The sequence below is a fragment of the Penaeus chinensis genome, chromosome 36 (assembly GCF_019202785.1).
Source record: "Penaeus chinensis breed Huanghai No. 1 chromosome 36, ASM1920278v2, whole genome shotgun sequence".
Taxonomy (NCBI): Eukaryota; Metazoa; Arthropoda; class Malacostraca; order Decapoda; family Penaeidae; genus Penaeus; species Penaeus chinensis.
The window spans coordinates 33,441,223-33,457,287 of NC_061854.1; the positions used below are offsets into that span (position 1 = coordinate 33,441,223).

At 45.3% G+C, this 16,065-nt stretch overlaps 1 protein-coding gene across 1 annotated transcript in view; it reads right to left on the reverse strand.

Annotated features, from left to right (window-relative positions):
* LOC125044926 overlaps positions 1 to 16,065 on the reverse strand; it is a 54,792-nt gene that overhangs the window by 9,615 nt on the left and 29,112 nt on the right. Inside the window, exons 40-42 of the mRNA XM_047641888.1 lie at positions 16,027 to 16,065; positions 15,561 to 15,863; positions 126 to 15,191 (exon numbers count right to left, since the gene is read on the reverse strand). The exon at positions 16,027 to 16,065 is cut by the window's right edge and continues 273 nt beyond it. Of these exons, the coding sequence (XP_047497844.1) occupies positions 126 to 15,191; positions 15,561 to 15,863; positions 16,027 to 16,065 (15,408 nt within the window). The remainder of the gene's footprint in view (positions 1 to 125; positions 15,192 to 15,560; positions 15,864 to 16,026) is intronic.

Below are 16,065 nucleotides of genomic sequence, written 5' to 3' on the forward strand. Positions count from 1 at the left end.
ACAGGTACAAAGAGGTCTGTGACTCTGAGTATGACAATTTGCATTTTCTCCACACAATCCTGGATAGCATATGTCAAGACAAAACCGGTTTACACAAGTATTGCTATATGGGCAATGATCATTACTTTCACAACCAACAGGTATTGGTGGTAAAGTTGGCACAGGAGGTGGCACTGTAGTTGAAGGTTCTGGAATACGAGTTGTTGGTTCTTCTGCCACTGGAGCTGGCAGTGTTGAAGTTGAACCTGCTATAGGATGTATAGTAATTTCAGGCTGCATTGGGGGTTTATCTGTGACAGGGGGAAGTGTTGTTATCTTTTCTGTTGTGGTTGCCTTACATCCAATTTGTGGGTTGCCTGTTGTACCAGGTGGGCATAAACAAACTGGCCGATGATTGATAGATGTACAATCCGCATCTTCTCCACAGGAATTGAGGCTGCATACATCATAGCAAAGCATGTTTATGCAAGAATCACCAACTTCACAGTCATCATTATTTTCACATGCAATGGGTATTGCTGGAACTATTGGTGGTGGTAAAGGCCGTGGTGGTAGAGGTTCAGGTGGAGGACGAGTTGATTCTTCTACTAAAGGTGGGGGTCCTGTGGTTGTAGGACCTGCAATGGGACTGATTGGAGAATCTGGTTGTAAAGGCTTTTCTCCTACTTGTGGTGGATACGGTTTTGGTGGCATTTCGAAGGCCATTGCTGAACACTTGATAGTTGGGTTTCCAGTGGTTCCTGGTGGACATGTACACAAAGGTCGATTTCCTTGAGTCTGGCAATCTGCACTTTCTCCACATAGGCCTGGATAACAAACATCAAGGCAGAGTCTGTTAACACACGAATTATCAGATGGACAGTCATCAGAAGTTTCACATCCTACAGGTATGGGGCCAGGTGTGGGTGGTGGAGGAGGCGTAGTCACTGGAGGCAATGTTGTAGGTGGTGAAGGAAGTTCAGCCAAAGGAGGAAGTCCAGGACTTGTTGGTTCAGCTATGGGTCTAATTGGATCACCTGGCTGTGTTGGACTTATTTCTGGAATGGGTGAAGCTGGTACCAATGGCCTTTCTGTAAGTAGTGCCTGACATCCATAGGAAGGATCTCCTGTGGTTCCTGGAGGACAACTGCAAACTGGGCGATGATTATGAATCTTACAGTCTGCATCATCTCCACATACTCCAAGACTGCATACATCATAACAAAGATTATTGATGCATGAGTTATCGGTTGTACAGTCGTCATTATTTGCACAAGCAATTATGAAAGGTGGAACAACTGGGACTGATGGAGGTCTTGGAGTTGTTGGCAATGGGGGTCTTGGGGTTGGTGTTTCAGTTAGAGGTGGTGGTATTGGTGTTGATGGTCCAATTCCTGGTACAATCTGATGATCTGGAGTTATTCCTGGGGCGCCTGTTATAGGAGACAGAGTTGTAGGTCTGTCGGTAGAAACTGCCTTGCAGCTCTCTGTAGGGTTGCCTGTAGTGCCAGGAGGACACAAGCATAGAGGTCTATGGCCAATGGTCTGGCAATCAGCACTGTCACCACACAGACCAGGATGACATACATCCAGACAAAGACGGTTAATGCAGCTGTTTTCATATGGACAATCATCAGTGCTTTCACAGCCAACTGGATTTGATGGAGGAGTTGGTATTGCCGGAGGCTGAGGCATGGGAGGTTCAGGTGGCCGTGTAGTTGGTAGTTCGGCAATAGGGGATTGTGGAGTTGAAGATTGGCCTGGGATGGCATGAATGGGTAAATCACTGACTTGCGACTCTTCAACTATTGGTGAAATTGTTACAGGCATTTCTGCTGTTATTGCTTTGCATCCAACTTGAGGATCCCCAGTTGTTCCATATGGACAAAGACATACAGGTCGGTGGTCTACAGTTTCGCACTCTGCATCATCTCCACATATACCAAGAGTGCAGGCATCATAACAGAGCTTGTTCAGACAGGAGTTATCTATATTGCAGTCATCATTATTTTCACAAGCAATGGGTAGTGCGGGCACAATAGCTGGTGGTGGAGGTCGTGGTGGAAGTGGTTCCGGTGTTGGACGCACAGTTTCTTCTATCAAAGGTGGCTGCAAAGTGGTTGTGGAACCTGCAATTGGTCTAATTGGAAAATCTGGATGTGGTTTCTGTTCTGCGATCGGAGGCTGGAGTGTTGGTGGCTCTTTTACAACCATTGCAGAGCACTTGATGGTTGGATTTCCTGTAGTACCAGGTGGACAGCTACAGATAGGTCGATGTGCTTGTGTCTGACAGTCTGCATTTTCTCCACAGAATCCTGGATAACACATGTTCAAGCAAAGTTTATTTACACAGGAATTGTCAGAAGGACACTCTTCTGTAGTCTCACATCCTACAGGTATAGGACCTGGTGTAGGTGGTGGTGGAAGTGGATTTACTGGAGGTAGTGTTGGCCTTGGCTTGGGATGTTCTACCAGTGGAGGGAGTCCAGGACTAGCTGGTTCAGTAACAGGTGTTATGGAAACCTCATCCTTTGGTGGTCGAATTTCTGATATAGGAGAGAGAGTAGTAAGAGGCCTTTCAGTAAGCAAAGCATTACAACCTCGGGTGGGATCTCCCGTGGATCCTGGAGGACAACTACATACTGGACGATGATTATCAATCCTACATTCAGCATCTTCTCCACAAATGCCTAAACTGCACACATCATAACAGAGATTATTAATACATGAATTGTCTGTTGTACAGTCATCATTATTTTCACAGGCTATAACAATTGGTGGTACAATGGGAGATGGAGTTGTTGAAGGTAATGGTGGTTCAGTGGGCCTGATTGATGTTTCTGCTAGTGGTGGAAGAGGAGTACTGGATGGTCCTATTCCAGGAATAATGTTAGCATCAGCTGGAGGAACTGGTCTCTCAGTAAGGGGGATAATTGTTGTTGGCCTCTCTGTTACTAATGCCACACAGTGTTCTGTTGGATTACCAGTAGTGCCAGGAGGACATATACAAGAAGGTTTATGTCCCACTGTTTGACAGTCAGCATTTTCTCCACATAATCCTGGGTGACAAACATCCATGCAGAGACGGTTGACACATGAATTATCAAATGGACACTCATCAGTGCTCTCACAACCAATGGGAATCATGGGAGGTGTTGGCACAGGTCTGTGTGTTGTCAAAGTAGGTTCTGGTGGCCTTGTGGTTGGCTGTTCTGTCACTGGTATGGGAAGTTCAGATGATGGACCAGCAAGAGGTTGAATAGGAACATCATCAGGTTGAGCTGGTCTATCAGTCACTGGAGGAACAGTTGTTACCCTTTCAGTCACTGTAGCTTTGCAACCAATCTGAGGATTTCCACTGGTTCCTGGTGGACAGATACAAACTGGACGATGGTCAATAGTTTTACAGTCAGCATCTTCTCCACAAAAGTTAAGGCTACATGCATCATAACAAAGCATATTGATACATGAGTCACCTATGTCACAGTCATCATTATTTTCACAAGCAATGGAAATAGGAGGAATAACAGGTTGTGGAATAGGTCTGACTGGTAATGGTTCTGGTGCAGGATGTGTTGTTTCTTCTGCCAGAGGTGGCTGTCCAGTGGTTGATGAACCTGAGATAGGACTGATAGGAGAATCTGGCTGAAGTGGTTGCTCACCAGCGATAGGAGGATATGGCGTTGAAGGTGTATCAAAAGCCACTGCTGAGCACTTGATGGTAGGATTGCCAGTTGTTCCTGGTGGACAAGTACATAAGGGACGATGTCCATGTGTTTGACATCCTGCATTATTCCCACATATTCCAGGATAACAGACATCAAGACACATTCTGTTTATACAAGAATTATCAGATGGACATTCATCTGTTGTTTCACATCCAACAGGTATTGGACCTGGTGTGGGTGGTGGAGGTGGTGTTGTTATTGGAGGTAGAGTAGGCCTTGGTTCTGGCTGTTCTGCCAAAGGAGGAAGACCAGGGCTTGATGATTCTGCAATGGGTCTTATTGTAGCTTCATCTTCAGGTGGTCGAATCTCTGGTATTGGAGAAGGAGGAGATGGAGGCCTTTCAGTGAGCTCTGCATAGCATCCACGTGTAGGATCTCCTGTGGTTCCTGGAGGACAACTACACACTGGACGATGATCATGGATTTTACAGTCAGCATCATCTCCACAAATACCTAAACTGCACACATCATAGCATAAATTATTGATGCAGGAGTTGTCTGTAGTACAGTCATCATTATTTTCACAGGCTATAACAATTGGTGGTACAATTGGAGATGGAGTTGTTGAAGGTAATGGTGGTTCAGTGGGCCTGATTGATGTTTCTGCTAGTGGTGGAAGAGGAGTACTGGATGGTCCTACTCCAGGAATAATGTTAGCATCAGCTGGAGGAACTGGTCTCTCAGTAAGGGGGATAATTGTTGTTGGCCTCTCTGTTACTAATGCCACACAGTGTTCTGTTGGATTACCAGTAGTGCCAGGAGGACATATACAAGAAGGTTTATGTCCCACTGTTTGACAATCAGCATTATCTCCACATAATCCTGGGTGACAAACATCCATGCAGAGACGGTTGACACATGAATTATCAAATGGACAATCATCAGTGCTCTCACAACCAATGGGAATCATGGGAGGTGTTGGCACAGGTCTGTGTGTTGTCAAAGGAGTTTCTGGTGGCCTTGTGGTTGGCTGTTCTGTCACTGGTATGGGAAGTTCAGATGATGGACCAGCAAGAGGTTGAATAGGAACATCATCAGGTTGAGCTGGTCTATCAGTCACTGGAGGAACAGTTGTTACTCTTTCAGTCACTGTAGCTTTGCAACCAATCTGAGGATTTCCACTGGTTCCTGGTGGACAGATACAAACTGGACGATGGTCAATAGTTTTACAGTCAGCATCTTCTCCACAGAAGTTGAGGCTACATGCATCATAACAAAGCATATTGATACACGAGTCACCTATGTCACAGTCATCATTATTTTCACAAGCAATGGAAATAGGAGGAATAACAGGTTGTGGAATAGGTCTGACTGGTAATGGTTCTGGTGCAGGATGTGTTGTTTCTTCTGCCAGAGGTGGCTGTCCAGTGGTTGATGAACCTGAGATAGGACTGATAGGAGAATCTGGCTGAAGTGGTTGCTCACCAGCGATAGGAGGATATGGCGTTGAAGGTGTATCAAAAGCCACTGCTGAGCACTTGATGGTAGGATTGCCAGTTGTTCCTGGTGGACAAGTACATAAGGGACGATGTCCATGTGTTTGACATTCTGCATTATTCCCACATATTCCAGGATAACAGACATCAAGACACATTCTGTTTATACAAGAATTATCAGATGGACATTCATCTGTTGTTTCACATCCAACAGGTATTGGACCTGGTGTGGGTGGTGGAGGTGGTGTTGTTATTGGAGGTAGAGTAGGCCTTGGTTCTGGCTGTTCTGCCAAAGGAGGAAGACCAGGGCTTGATGATTCTGCAATGGGTCGTATTGTAGCTTCATCTTCAGGTGGTCGAATCTCTGGTATTGGAGAAGGAGGAGATGGAGGCCTTTCAGTGAGCTCTGCATAGCATCCACGTGTAGGATCTCCTGTGGTTCCTGGAGGACAACTACATACTGGACGATGATCATGGATTTTACAGTCAGCATCATCTCCACAAATGCCTAAACTGCACACATCATAGCATAAATTATTGATGCAGGAGTTGTCTGTAGTACAGTCATCATTATTTTCACAGGCTATAACAATTGGTGGCACTATTGGAGATGGAGTTGTTGAAGGTAATGGTGGTTCAGTGGGCCTGATTGATGTTTCTGCTAGTGGTGGAAGAGGAGTACTGGATGGTCCTACTCCAGGAATAATGTTAGCATCAGCTGGAGGAACTGGTCTCTCAGTAAGGGGGATAATTGTTGTTGGCCTCTCTGTTACTAATGCCACACAGTGTTCTGTTGGATTACCAGTAGTGCCAGGAGGACATATACAAGAAGGTTTATGTCCCACTGTTTGACAATCAGCATTATCTCCACATAATCCTGGGTGACAAACATCCATGCAGAGACGGTTGACACATGAATTATCAAATGGACAATCATCAGTGCTCTCACAACCAATGGGAATCATGGGAGGTGTTGGCACAGGTCTGTGTGTTGTCAAAGTAGGTTCTGGTGGCCTTGTGGTTGGCTGTTCTGCCACTGGTATGGGAAGTTCAGATGATGGACCAGCAAGAGGTTGAATAGGAACATCATCAGGTTGAGCTGGTCTATCAGTCACTGGAGGAACAGTTGTTACTCTTTCAGTCACTGTAGCTTTGCAACCAATCTGAGGATTTCCACTGGTTCCTGGTGGACAGATACAAACTGGACGATGGTCAATTGTTTTACAGTCAGCATCTTCTCCACAGAAGTTAAGGCTACATGCATCATAACAAAGCATATTGATACACGAGTCACCTATGTCACAATCATCATTGTTTTCACAAGCAATGGAAATAAGAGGGATAATAGGTGGTGGAGTAGGTCTGACTACGAATGGTTTTGGTGTAGGACGTGTTGTTTCTTCTGCCAGAGGTGGCTGTCCAGTGGTTGATGAACCTGAGATAGGACTGATAGGAGAATCTGGCCGAAGTGGTTGCTCACCAGCAATAGGAGGATATGGCGTTGAAGGTGTATCAACAACCATTGCTGAGCACTTGATGGTAGGATTACCAGTTGTTCCTGGTGGACAAGTACATAGGGGACGATGTCCATGTGTTTGACATTCTGCATTATTCCCACATATTCCAGGATAACAGACATCAAGACACAGTCTATTCACACAAGAATTATCAGATGGACAATCATCTGTTGTTTCACATCCAACAGGTATGGGACCTGGTGTGGGTGGTGGAGGTGGTGTTGTTATTGGAGGTAGTGTAGGCCTTGGTTCTGGCTGTTCTGCCAAAGGAGGAAGACCAGGGCTTGATGATTCTGCAATGGGTCTTATTGTAGCTTCATCTTCAGGTGGTCGAATCTCTGGTATTGGAGAAGGAGGAGATGGAGGCCTTTCAGTGAGCTCTGCATAGCATCCACGTGTAGGATCTCCTGTGGTTCCTGGAGGACAACTACATACTGGACGATGATCACGTATTCTACAGTCAGCATCATCTCCACAAATACCTAAACTGCACACATCATAGCATAAATTATTGATGCAGGAGTTGTCTGTAGTACAGTCATCATTATTTTCACAGGCTATAACAATTGGTGGTACAATGGGAGATGGAGTTGTTGAAGGTAATGGTGGTTCAGTGGGCCTGATTGATGTTTCTGCTAGTGGTGGAAGAGGAGTACTGGATGGTCCTATTCCAGGAATAATGTTAGCATCAGCTGGAGGAACTGGTCTCACAGTAAGGGGGATAACTGTTGTTGGCCTCTCTGTTCCTATTGCCACACAATGTTCAGTTGGATTACCAGTAGTGCCAGGAGGACACAGACAAGAAGGTTTATGTCCCACCGTCTGGCAGTCAGCATTTTCTCCACATAATCCTGGGTGACAAACATCCATGCAGAGACGGTTGACACATGAATTATCAAATGGACAATCATCAGTGCTCTCACAACCAATGGGAATCATGGGAGGTGTTGGCACAGGTCTGTGTGTTGTCAAAGGAGTTTCTGGTGGCCTTGTGGTTGGCTGTTCTGTCACTGGTATGGGAAGTTCAGATGATGGACCAGCAAGAGGTTGAATAGGAACATCATCAGGTTGAGCTGGTCTATCAGTCACTGGAGGAACAGTTGTTACTCTTTCAGTCACTGTAGCTTTGCAACCAATCTGAGGATTTCCACTGGTTCCTGGTGGACAGATACAAACTGGACGATGGTCAATTGTTTTACAGTCAGCATCTTCTCCACAAAAGTTAAGGCTGCATGCATCATAACAAAGCATATTGATACACGAGTCACCTATGTCACAATCATCATTGTTTTCACAAGCAATGGAAATAAGAGGGATAATAGGTGGTGGAGTAGGTCTGACTACGAATGGTTTTGGTGTAGGACGTGTTGTTTCTTCTGCCAGAGGTGGCTGTCCAGTGGTTGATGAACCTGAGATAGGACTGATAGGAGAATCTGGCTGAATTGGTTGCTCACCAGCAATAGGAGGATATGGCGTTGAAGGTGTATCAACAACCATTGCTGAGCACTTGATGGTAGGATTACCAGTTGTTCCTGGTGGACAAGTACATAAGGGACGATGTCCATGTGTTTGACATTCTGCATTATTCCCACATATTCCAGGATAACAGACATCAAGACACAGTCTATTCACACAAGAGTTATCAGATGGACATTCATCTGTTGTTTCACATCCAACAGGTATGGGACCTGGTGTGGGTGGTGGAGGTGGTGTTGTTATTGGAGGTAGAGTAGGCCTTGGTCCTGGCTGTTCTGCCAAAGGAGGAAGACCAGGGCTTGATGATTCTGCAATGGGTCTTATTGTAGCTTCATCTTCAGGTGGTCGAATCTCTGGTATTGGAGAAGGAGGAGATGGAGGCCTTTCAGTGAGCTCTGCATAGCATCCACGTGTAGGATCTCCTGTGGTTCCTGGAGGACAACTACATACTGGACGATGATCACGTATTCTACAGTCAGCATCATCTCCACAAATACCTAAACTGCACACATCATAGCATAAATTATTGATGCAGGAGTTGTCTGTAGTACAGTCATCATTATTTTCACAGGCTATAACAATTGGCGGTACAATGGGAGATGGAGTTGTTGAAGGTAATGGTGGTTCAGTGGGCCTGATTGATGTTTCTGCTAGTGGTGGAAGAGGAGTACTGGATGGTCCTATTCCAGGAATAATGTTAGCATCGGCTGGAGGAACTGGTCTCTCAGTAAGGGGGATAATTGTTGTTGGCCTCTCTGTTACTAATGCCACACAGTGTTCTGTTGGATTACCAGTAGTGCCAGGAGGACATATACAAGAAGGTTTATGTCCCACTGTTTGACAGTCAGCATTTTCTCCACATAATCCTGGGTGACAAACATCCATGCAGAGACGGTTGACACATGAATTATCAAATGGACAATCATCAGTGCTCTCACAACCAATGGGAATCATGGGAGGTGTTGGCACAGGTCTGTGTGTTGTCAAAGGAGTTTCTGGTGGCCTTGTGGTTGGCTGTTCTGCCACTGGTATGGGAAGTTCAGATGATGGACCAGCAAGAGGTTGAATAGGAACATCATCAGGTTGAGCTGGTCTATCAGTCACTGGAGGAACAGTTGTTACTCTTTCAGTCACTGTAGCTTTGCAACCAATCTGAGGATTTCCACTGGTTCCTGGTGGACAGATACAAACTGGACGATGGTCAATTGTTTTACAGTCAGCATCTTCTCCACAAAAGTTAAGGCTACATGCATCATAACAAAGCATATTGATACACGAGTCACCTATGTCACAATCATCATTATTTTCACAAGCAATGGAAATAGGAGGGATAATAGGTGGTGGAGTAGGTCTGACTACGAATGGTTTTGGTGTAGGACGTGTTGTTTCTTCTGCCAGAGGTGGCTGTCCAGTGGTTGATGAACCTGAGATAGGACTGATAGGAGAATCTGGCCGAAGTGGTTGCTCACCAGCAATAGGAGGATATGGCGTTGAAGGTGTATCAACAACCATTGCTGAGCACTTGATGGTAGGATTGCCAGTTGTTCCTGGTGGACAAGTACATAAGGGACGATGTCCATGTGTTTGACATTCTGCATTATTCCCACATATTCCAGGATAACAGACATCAAGACACAGTCTATTCACACAAGAATTATCAGATGGACATTCATCTGTTGTTTCACATCCAACAGGTATGGGACCTGGTGTGGGTGGTGGAGGTGGTGTTGTTATTGGAGGTAGAGTAGGCCTTGGTTCTGGCTGTTCTGCCAAAGGAGGAAGACCAGGGCTTGATGACTCTGCAATGGGTCTTATTGTAGCTTCATCTTCAGGTGGTCGAATCTCTGGTATTGGAGAAGGAGGAGATGGAGGCCTTTCAGTGAGCTCTGCATAGCATCCACGTGTAGGATCTCCTGTGGTTCCTGGAGGACAACTACATACTGGACGATGATCACGTATTCTACAGTCAGCATCATCTCCACAAATACCTAAACTGCACACATCATAGCATAAATTATTGATGCAGGAGTTGTCTGTAGTACAGTCATCATTATTTTCACAGGCTATAACAATTGGTGGTACAATGGGAGATGGAGTTGTTGAAGGTAATGGTGGTTCAGTGGGCCTGATTGATGTTTCTGCTAGTGGTGGAAGAGGAGTACTGGATGGTCCTATTCCAGGAATAATGTTAGCATCAGCTGGAGGAACTGGTCTCTCAGTAAGGGGGATAATTGTTGTTGGCCTCTCTGTTGCTAATGCCACACAGTGTTCTGTTGGATTACCAGTAGTGCCAGGAGGACATATACAAGAAGGTTTATGTCCTACTGTTTGACAGTCAGCATTTTCTCCACATAATCCTGGGTGACAAACATCCATGCAGAGACGGTTGACACATGAATTATCAAATGGACAATCATCAGTGCTCTCACAACCAATGGGAATCATGGGAGGTGTTGGCACAGGTCTGTGTGTTGTCAAAGGAGTTTCTGGTGGCCTTGTGGTTGGCAGTTCTGTCACTGGTATGGGAAGTTCAGATGATGGACCAGCAAGAGGTTGAATAGGAACATCATCAGGTTGAGCTGGTCTATCAGTCACTGGAGGAACAGTTGTTACTCTTTCAGTCACTGTGGCTTTGCAACCAATCTGAGGATTTCCACTGGTTCCTGGTGGACAGATACAAACTGGACGATGGTCAATAGTTTTACAGTCAGCATCTTCTCCACAAAAGTTAAGGCTACATGCATCATAACAAAGCATGTTGATACACGAGTCACCTATGTCACAATCATCATTGTTTTCACAAGCAATGGAAATAGGAGGGATAATAGGTGGTGGAGTAGGTCTGACTACGAATGGTTTTGGTGTAGGACGTGTTGTTTCTTCTGCCAGAGGTGGCTGTCCAGTGGTTGATGAACCTGAGATAGGACTGATAGGAGAATCTGGCTGAATTGGTTGCTCACCAGCAATAGGAGGATATGGCGTTGAAGGTGTATCAACAACCATTGCTGAGCACTTGATGGTAGGATTGCCAGTTGTTCCTGGTGGACAAGTACATAAGGGACGATGTCCATGTGTTTGACATTCTGCATTATTCCCACATATTCCAGGATAACAGACATCAAGACACAGTCTATTCACACAAGAATTATCAGATGGACATTCATCTGTTGTTTCACATCCAACAGGTATTGGACCTGGTGTGGGTGGTGGAGGTGGTGTTGTTATTGGAGGTAGAGTAGGCCTTGGTTCTGGCTGTTCTGCCAAAGGAGGAAGACCAGGACTTGATGATTCTGCAATGGGTCTTATTGTAGCTTCATCTTCAGGTGGTCGAATCTCTGGTATTGGAGAAGGAGGAGATGGAGGCCTTTCAGTGAGCTCTGCATAGCATCCACGTGTAGGATCTCCTGTGGTTCCTGGAGGACAACTACATACTGGACGATGATCACGTATTCTACAGTCAGCATCATCTCCACAAATACCTAAACTGCACACATCATAGCATAAATTATTGATGCAGGAGTTGTCTGTAGTACAGTCATCATTATTTTCACAGGCTATAACAATTGGTGGTACAATTGGAGATGGAGTTGTTGAAGGTAATGGTGGTTCAGTGGGCCTGATTGATGTTTCTGCTAGTGGTGGAAGAGGAGTACTGGATGGTCCTATTCCAGGAATAATGTTAGCATCAGCTGGAGGAACTGGTCTCTCAGTAAGGGGGATAATTGCTGTTGGCCTCTCTGTTGCTAATGCCACACAGTGTTCTGTTGGATTACCAGTAGTGCCAGGAGGACATATACAAGAAGGTTTGTGTCCTACTGTTTGACAATCAGCATTATCTCCACATAATCCTGGGTGACAAATGTCCATACAGAGACGGTTGACACATGAATTATCAAATGGACACTCATCAGTGCTCTCACAACCAATGGGAATCATGGGAGGTGTTGGCACAGGTCTGTGTGTTGTCAAAGGAGTTTCTGGTGGCCTTGTGGTTGGCTGTTCTGTCACTGGTATGGGAAGTTCAGATGATGGACCAGCAAGAGGTTGAATAGGAACATCATCAGGTTGAGCTGGTCTATCAGTCACTGGAGAGAGAGTTGTTACTCGTTCAGTTGTTGTAGCTTTGCATCCAAACTGTGGATCGCCAGTAGTTCCTGGTGGACAGATGCAAACTGGACGGTGATTAATTGTTTTACAGTCAGCTTCTTCACCACATGAATTGAGACTGCATGCATCATAACACAGCATATTGATGCATGAATTGCTCATTTCACAATCATCATTATTTTCACATGCAATTATTATAGATGGTATAACTGGCGGTGGTATGGGTTGTGTGACTGTTATATCTGGGCGTGGACGAGTTACATCTTCTGTTAGTGGTGGCAAACCTGTGGTTGAGGGACCAGCAATTGGAATTACTTGTTCATAGGGTGGAGCAGGCTTAGGTTCAGCCATAGGTAGAGGTAAAATATCAACTGCTATTGCAGAACACTTAATTGTTGGATTGCCCGATGTTCCTGGAGGGCATTTACATTTTGGTCGGTGTTGAACTGTCTGACATTCTGCATTTTCACCACAAAATCCTGGGAAACAGACATCGAGGCACAGCTTATTGATGCAAGAATTATCTGATGGACATGCATCTGTGCTTTCACAACCAACAACTATTGGACTTGGGGTAGGTGGCTTTGGAGGAAGTAGTGTAGTTGGTGTCGGTCTTTGAGTAGTAATGTCAACTAGCGGTATTCTAGAAGTAGTATGAATGGGACTTGGAATTATTGGGTCATCTTTAATGGGAGCATTTGTTTCTGCTATTGGACTGAATGTTGACGGTTGTTCTGTTAGTAGTGCAATACACCTGTCAGTGGGATTTCCTGTTGTTCCAGGTGGACATGTACATACTGGACGATGTACAGTGATTGTACAGGTTGAATCTTCACCACATATTCCTAGAGCACAAACATCATAACACAACTTATTGTAACAGGTGTTATCAATTGTGCAGTCATCATTATTCTCACAAGCAATTGCAATAGGTGGTATTATTGGAGGAAGGAGTTTCTCCGGTTCATCAAATGGAGGTATTGGTCTTGGAGTTCCAACTTCAGCTATCGGTGGATGTGGTGTGTGTGAGGGACCTGGAATGGCCTGGATTGATTCTTGTGGAGGTGTTGGAAATGTCTCAGCAACAGGTGGATGAAGAGTACTGGGCCGCTCAGTCAGTGTAGCAGTACACTTGATGGTAGGATTACCTGTTGTTCCAGGAGGGCAGAAGCAAGATGGTCTGTTGGACAGGGTATAGCATTCTGCATCCTCACCACATAAGGATGGACTGCAAACATCACCACACAGCTTATTGATACAAGTGTTATCATACGGACATTCATCATTACTTTCACAGCCTATGGTTATCGGTGGTGGCAATGAATGAATGGTGGTAGGCTGTAAGAAAGTATCAGGGATTCTCGTGGTAGAGGCTGCAGCAAGAGGGGGTAGTTTAGGTGATGTAGGGCCAAAAACAGGATTCAAAGGAATTTCTTGCAGAGGACTATGTGTACCTGCAAGAGGAGCTAGTGTGGTTGGAGGAGCTTCTGTGGCTATTGCCTTACATCCGATAAAAGGATCACCAGATGTCCCAGGTGGACAAGAACACATAGGGATGTCAAACTTGATGGAGCAGTCTGCATTCTTGCCACAGTAACCTTGGTGGCACACATCAACACAAAGTTTGTTTATACAGGAGTTACTGTATGGGCAGTCATCATTGCTTTGGCATCCTACACTAATGGGTGGAAGGGGTGGCAGGAATGGTGGCCTTGGGCTAGGAGTTTTTGGCGTAGAACGCTCTGTAGTAGGATACTCAGCTATGGGACTATGGGTGTTAGTTGTCACTGCAATAGGTGGTCTTGTGACACTTGTTGGAAGTGTTTGTATTTCCACTATTGGCGGAAGCCTGTCACAGAAATACCCATTCCCAGTAAAACCTAAAATACATGTACAAACTGGGAAGTGTTCCCGTGTTGTACATTCTGCATATAGCGAACATGGATTTGATGAGATGCATGGATTTATGCATTCTCTTTGAGCACAAGCCTTATTATCTGGGCATTCTCGGTCAGAAAGACATTCTGGTGATGGTGTTGGTGGCAAAGGTCTCTTGCATTCAATGAATGGGTTACCAATAAATCCAGGAAGACACTGGCACACAGGCCGATGATTGATTCCACGACATGCAGTGTTGTCACCTGTGCATGGATTAGACACTTTACAGACAGGTTCACATTCTCTGTTATGGCACATTTCATCATCATCGCACTCAAAATCTCTGGTGCACTCATATTCCACTTCATGGCTTGGAGGATGGGTAGCGACTTCAGGGCGGACGGTTGTGTGAGAGGGGAAGTGAGCAATGGGTCCAGATGTTGTTGATGTTGTAGTAGAGAGTTCACAATAATAACCATTACCAACATAACCTAAGATACACGTACAGTCTGGCATATGCCCAACAACAGTACACTCGGCAAAGTGTGAACATGGGTTAGCTAATCGACAAGGATCAACGCATTGCCTCCCTGCGCATGCTTTGTCCTGTGGGCAGTCACGGTCAGCAAGACAGTCTGGTTTGGGGGTAGTCGGAATGGGAGTGCAGGCACTCTGTGGATTTCCCTGGAAGCCTGATGGACATCTGCACACAGGGCGATGGCGGATGACAGTACACTCTGCCCCCACAGCACAAGGGAGGCTGGCAGTGCAGGGATCGACGCAGCGCTGGTTGATACACGTTCTTGAGGGTGAGCAATGTGAGTTAGCCTCGCACTCAATGGGTGGACGGGGAGGAGAGGATGGAGTAGTAGGGGGATGGAAAGGCATGGGGGTTGAGGAGCCTGGGATAGCTACTAGCGGGGGGGGAGGTGTGGTAGTGGGTGAGCACCCTTTGTAAGGGTCGCCCGTGTAGCTGGGGAGGCAATAGCATATAGGAAAACCATTAGTAACTCTACATTCAGTGTTAAAGCCACATGCATTCGGGGAGCACTTGACGGGCGGTGGTGGTGCTGAAAAAAATTAGGGATCATGCAATTAACACATGCAGTGGGTACACTTTAGAGTTTGTCTTTTATAATACATGCTCTTTGTGTAGGAGAAAAGAGAACTTTATGGGCATTTGATGCAGAGGGAATAATCTTACTGGAATATCTTTATCTCACAAACATGCTAATGCGAGGCACATCTGATACCATGCAGACTGACATGCTGAACATTCATATATCATGCTCAACTTATCTCATGCTGATGCAATTCCCGCAATTTGGCAATCGTGCAATAGGAATGTACATAACAAACAAATGAAATCTTATGTAGCAAACAGAAAAAACAAGATAATCTAACAACCATTCCCAAACACATTTAAGGAGGGTACTTACCAACTCTGCACTCGACGTATGGGTCGCCGTTGTAACCACGTGGACAGCTGCACATGGCATTATGGTTGATAACATCACAGAGTGCATTGATGCCACAGGAGCCTGGGCATGGATCAATACATTTCTGATTAGCACATGCCAGGTATCGGGGGCAGTCAGAATTGATGATGCACTCAGGTCTACACTCCACATCTGGGTTACCAAAGTATCCAGGGAAGCAAGTACAGAATGCTCGGTTATTCTTGACTTCACAATTAGCATTGATTCCACAGGGGTTGGGGTTACATGGATCAACTGGAACAACTGGTAATAGAAAGGAAAAATGGTGCAATTAACATCAACAGCTTCAATTATTGTGACAATGATTGACAGTATGCATAAAAAGCAAGCAATTTTAAGAAGCTCTCTTATAGATTTGACCATACTAAATATTTTTTAATCAGATTTACAGAGCAAGCTGACTCACCAGACTTTGGTTTACAGGAAACAAGAGGATCGCCAATGA